This window comes from Neophocaena asiaeorientalis, unplaced genomic scaffold, assembly GCF_003031525.2.
Source record: "Neophocaena asiaeorientalis asiaeorientalis breed wild unplaced genomic scaffold, Neophocaena_asiaeorientalis_V1.1 scaffold52, whole genome shotgun sequence".
NCBI lineage: Eukaryota > Metazoa > Chordata > Mammalia > Artiodactyla > Phocoenidae > Neophocaena > Neophocaena asiaeorientalis.
The window spans coordinates 4,047,524-4,053,343 of NW_020173927.1; the positions used below are offsets into that span (position 1 = coordinate 4,047,524).

Here is a 5,820-nt window from a genome sequence, read left to right on the forward strand (position 1 = left end):
AAGGAAATCTCCCCAAACTGGCAGGCAGATGAGTTCTTTAAAGCTTATTTATAGGTATGATATATTTTTCTAAGGATGGTCAGAGAAAACCAGGTTAAATACCTCAATTTCAGGACAAGAACTTGTTTAAAGCTTTCATGACCAGAGTGTTGCTTTGAAATTGCGTCTCTCGGTCACTGACTATGTTTTCTCCTTAAATGTTGATTGTGTCTTTCCAGAGAGTCAAATGCACCCAAGCTAAATGCTGTACATCAACCCTGGGACATGCCTTACATTCTTCAGCGGGTGATTTCCAGGAAAACTGCATTAATTAAAGTTAACACAGGTGTACGATCAAATGATAACCTCGCTTATTCTTTGCCGCTTGGATGAGTTCCAAGGTGAAACGTTTTAATACAAAGAATAATTAACCTGTCACCTGAGAAGCCCTGCTAGTTCAGCACCCCCTCTGCAGACACACTCACACAAAAGACAATGGAGTTGTATCCTGCTGACTCTTCAGGCTAGAAGCAGGTCTGCCCGTGCATGCCCCATCTTGCAGGGAAAGAGGGCAGCACCCCAGAAACTGAAAATCTGAAGGCATCTTAAATCTCATAAATGATCTCAGATTTCATCTAAAAATCATTTGTTTCATAAACAAGACAACTGTGGCTAACAGGAGACTCTGTGAAGATGTCAGCCCGGGTGAAATTGGACGCAGGGTGCCTGACTAGGACCCAGGGTTTACGCCCCCAGGTCCAATCAATGACCAGCTTGGGGCAAAATACAAGTGAGAGCCCTTTATGGCTAAGACGTCCCCCTTACTTCTGCCACGGAATATTCACACGAGTCCTTATGGTGAGTGGAGGGGTACCTCTGTGTGTTCACACAGGGTTCTGAAATGAAGGCAACAGACAGTCTTATGCCCACTGCTCCCAAGATCCAGCATAATCTGGAGGTTTGTGTGCAATGAGAGGAATGTGCCTGACATCCTAGAATCTCTATACAAATAAAGTCCCGAGACCAAAGGTGGTGAAGGTCAGTCTCAGCAGTTGGGAGACAATAGAGTACAACAATCACTGCCACACAGTACAATTTAACTTCCGGGCTACAGCACATTGTTAGTCTTCTAGCGAAAGACCAAAGGGCTCACTTCATCTCCATCCTCAAAGCTCACAGTGGCTGAGGACAAGTTTTGCACCTTGCATTCCCAGTGTATTTCCAACAGGGTATTTAAAGTAACTCTTCTATTCCATTTTCTTATTAGCCAATCAGATGACTATTTCTTACTACTCTTGCACAAAAATCACACACACAAAAAAACAAATAAGCATTACAGGAACTGACAAGAAACTCATTGCATTAGACACAAGATATTAAAGCATTTTTGTCCCCAAGGGAAAGAGAAGTAAAGAATCCATAGAACAATTATATTTAGGAAAACAAAGCATTATTTTGAATTTATTTTTCTCGGGAAAAAAAACTACTGGTTTCAAAGAATACCTGTTCTTCTTCCAGAAGAATCAGACCTACAATGGCAATGTTGATGTTTCCTCCTATTGTTCCATCTTTGAATAAAGCAGACACCTGAAAAGGACAGGTAATCCACATCAGTCCCTATACACGGCACCCTTTCTCCCCAGCCCTTAGCCTGGAGTCCACAGCTGAAGGCCAATCCTGTGTTCTCCAGTGACATAGCAAGGTTAAGTTTCTTACATTGCTAGACACACAGGTATGGGAATATCCAACAGCCAATTATACCAATTGTTGGATCCTTACTGTTGGTGCCTGGAAGTAAAATAATGAAGTCTGTGGAGGCAGGTTCCACCTCTTATCAAACACCTCTTATCAGGCCTCCTAGTTGGTAAGTGTCCTCATTAGACATAAGGAGGTTTCTTTTTGTTTCTTTTAATTTATTTTTTAACTCATAGTGATGATACACAGCAGAGCCCTCCTGAAGCTGTCCTAGCAAAATATTCCAGAAGAATAAGAGAAATTCTTGGGGAAAGACCAAGAGGATACAAGAAAGAGAAGGAAAACAATGTGGAGAGAAGGTGAGCAGGGAAGGATATGTGACCATCATTAGGGATGATGGTCACATGTGTAAAAATGAGTGATCCGAGTGGCATATGGGGTGATGAGCGAGGACAAGTCACCAGACATGGGAAGCAGCAGGGAACTAATTTGGCACTGAGGTGTAGAAATGCTGGAAAAGCTCTGCAGAACAGAGGCAATGCTTGCACACATCAGAGACCTGCAGTGGGGGCTGTCACAGACCTGCAGTGTCACCTCCTCCCTCAGTTCCCTGGGAGATCATAAACCACGAGGGTCTGGCCACCAAAAATGAGGACAGTGATAGCAACCACACCACTTCATGGGAAGTGGAAATACATTTAGGGATACTCTGATTATAGAGGTAGGACATAAAACATTTTCAAACATTGTCATCACAACTATGTTAAAATACACTTTGATGACCCCATACTTTGTCTTCTGTTATGCAGGTCTCACTTGGGTGGAATGGGGCTTAGACACCTTGCTCCACTCTCCATTAATGACTAAAGCTGCCACAGTCACATCTTCTCTGCAGCAACCTTCTAAAGGGAGTACTGTTCCTTGTTCTTGTCGATAGAAAGATTCATATTCAATATTTGAACACTCCTATCCCTAAAAAGATGGGTATTTCTATACAGCCATCTAAAATCTCACATATAGTGCTGATGGGCAGATTTACTGCACTCAGATGTCTCCACATCCTCTTATAGATTTCTGATAAATGAAGACATCAGTAAACTTGAAATATGTTACTGGCTTACAGAGAAAGTCAAATTATTCATCCTCTGAATTTTATTCTCTGAAGGATTGAAAAAGGATCTTCTTATTGGCGCATAGTAAAAGTGAAGGAGTTATCACAGGTAAAATATTTCTTGTGTACAAGACATAAATCCACAAATAAAAGTAGGACGCAAAACATACACACACACACACACACACACACCATTAGGTGGGATTACACACATGACTTCAACAAGAAGGGCATTCCTACCATATTGAGTATTGTCAGTACATAGGTGGTGATGTTTTCATGACCGTGGTTTTGCATCATCTTTTTGTCAACCACCACCAATGTCTCCACGTTCAGTTCTTCGTTCCTATGAGACTTCAGAAGGGACCGCTTGTGCCTTCTGCACGACTTATACTCATCAGGCAAGATGAAAAGATCTTCCTTGGGAGGCTTGGGCATGTCTACAGGGGGGCGTTCAGAGAGGAAATGAATGTAAAGTTGTCACACAAAACCAGTGGTGGAACTCGTGCTAAAGAAAATGGATTTTAAAAATGAATGTTCATAAAACGAATCATAAAACCCTTAAAACTGTGATGCAAAACATGTGTTAAGGTGGAACACTACATTTAAGTAAAGTGTGCATAGTCTACATGTCATGGAATTCCTTGTTATATTGACTTTTGTAAAAATTTGTCCTGATTTAAAGCAAAAAGAAGATCACTTTGGCTCTGAGCTCTTATTATCTAAAAGCATGATGTTCAAAGACTATGAACATAAAGATCTGTTCAACAGGGCTCTGCAAAGGAGTTATTGATAAAACAATGAAACTAAAATTACAAAAAGGAGTGCTGTCTTATACTGTGTTCTTATTTGAAGACTTTTAATGACCTAATAGTTTTTAAAGTTGATTCCCATGTCTAGACACACAACTGGTTTGTCTGTAGTATTTCCAATGGGTTATAAACTGCTCAAAACAGATCCACTTCACTGCAGAACTGAATTTCCTAGAAAGTATTGCAAATATTTATCTAATTTAATGAAAAGACAAAATGTACTCGGTCCTCTTGGAGTAAGCCATTTAAAAATAGTTTTGGGGCTTCCCTGGTGGTGCAGTGATTGAGAGTCCGCCTGCCGATGCAGGGGACACAGATTCGTGCCCCGGTCCCGGAGGATCCCACATGCTGTGGAGCGGCTGGGCCCGTGAGCCATGGCCACTGAGCCTGCGCATCTGGAACCTGTGCTCCGCAACGGGAGAGGCCACAGCAGTGAGAGGCCAGCGTATCACAAAAAAAAAAAAAGTTTTGGCATTAATAATCAGTAAATTAACATTATGTTAAAAATCACTAGGTTTAGTGGATGCCTGAGAAAATGTGGTTAGAATGGTTTCAGATGAAAGTAGGCTTCAAAATATCCCCATATTTAGGTGGCACTAATTCAAAGGCTATGCCAGCTCTATTCATGGAACACACTGCTAGAAGATGCTGTTTTGTTTGACTGATTCCCATGTCCGTTGCATTTTATCTCTCTGCTAAAATACTTCCAAACCTAAACGAACCTCTCAGAGGATAACTGTTACACTGGCTAAAGGTTAATAAGCAGTCACCATGCACCATTTACGTTGATGCAATTTACACAGATGTGATCCCCACCCTAAGAGATGTCTATGTATAACTCATTCATTCTCTACACCAGCCATGGGTAGGAGTGAGGCCACGAAGGCATGGGGAATGAACGTAACTTTCTCACAGTCCCTCCCTAGAAAGTGTTGGAAATGGATTTCAGATCTGGCAGTGTGGTCCCAGAACCCTTAGTCTTAATTCCCATAGGTACAGGGTGCAAATGGACACAGTATAGGAGCATAGCAGCCTCCCAGGCCCCCAGTATTGGAACAGAGGCAGAAGCACCGGGGGGCGGTGATCTTACTAGCCAGGGCTCTGACAAGTCCCTCAAAACAAGTCACTCCCCCTTCAATATGGTCCTGCAGCATTTTCCCAAACACGTGTGCCCCAGCTCAAAACCCACCCGTGAAGCCTGCAGCTAGAAGTAGCAAGCTAACTCATAAGTCTGAGGTTCAGAATCACTTTTGATTTTAAGCAAAGCAATCTGCTTTTGTCTGCCCGTTTCCACAGAGAGATGCCTAAACACACAGAACAATCTCTCATTTTCTGAACTCTACAGAAAAATCTTTGTAGTGTGAACCCCACTGAGACAGAAGACCAGGATTCCTCCAGGGAAGCCCCAAGCCTCATGGACAACATGGAACTGTCCTGCACAAGTAACTGAGTCCTGAGAATTAAATGCTGATCCTGGAGGTGCTGTGTGTCAGTTCTGCTAGATAGGTGCCCCCAGTCCCTCAGGAACTGCCACGTACCCAACAGGAGGGGACAGAAACGGTGGCAAGTCAAACAGCACCAGATCAACCACTGATGTCGCCCACCAGCAAGTGGCGTTTTGTGGCACTTTTTTTTTCTAGTTTTATTATGAAAACAGTGGCTACTTCTTTCCATTTTCCAAACACAAACCTTATTGTACAGTTTAGTATCTTTTTCAAATAACTGCCTCTCACCACCCAACCCCATCTACTGAGATTCTGAAACGGCTGTGGAAGCAAATACACCTACAAATGTGCACACATGCACACACACACGTGCACACACAGCCCCACCAAACAGCGTAATCGTACCGCCCTGTATGCACAACTGTGCCTTAGAGCTACTGGCCTGAATGACTCTGATCACCTCCAGATAAGAATGAAAGGGTCATATTCACTCCAGAATGGTCAGCACTGCTGGATTGATCAGAGCAACATGTGCTTCAGGCCCTGGTGTGGCCTGTCCAAGAGGTGAAGACAGCCCTGACCAGCTTTCCTGCTTGGATCCAGGTGCTTGGTCATCTTTCTGTCCCCAACACACGGAATCTGTCCTACTCTGACTACACCCTCACCAGGAGCCCTGTGAGCACCATCCTGGCTCTGACTTTGTCTGTGCCTGAGTCCCTCTCCTCGGTCCCGCTCTGCCCCGCCCCGCCTCTGCCTGGCCCCGCCCCCAGCCGCCTCC

General features: G+C 43.6%; 1 protein-coding gene across 1 annotated transcript in view; it reads right to left on the reverse strand.

Annotated features, from left to right (window-relative positions):
• Positions 1–5,820, reverse strand: part of ADAMTS16 (ADAM metallopeptidase with thrombospondin type 1 motif 16) — a 174,710-nt gene that overhangs the window by 110,377 nt on the left and 58,513 nt on the right. The window contains exons 8-9 of the mRNA XM_024752503.1: positions 3,026–3,225; positions 1,483–1,566 (exon numbers count right to left, since the gene is read on the reverse strand). Coding sequence (XP_024608271.1) covers positions 1,483–1,566; positions 3,026–3,225 — 284 coding nt within the window. The remainder of the gene's footprint in view (positions 1–1,482; positions 1,567–3,025; positions 3,226–5,820) is intronic.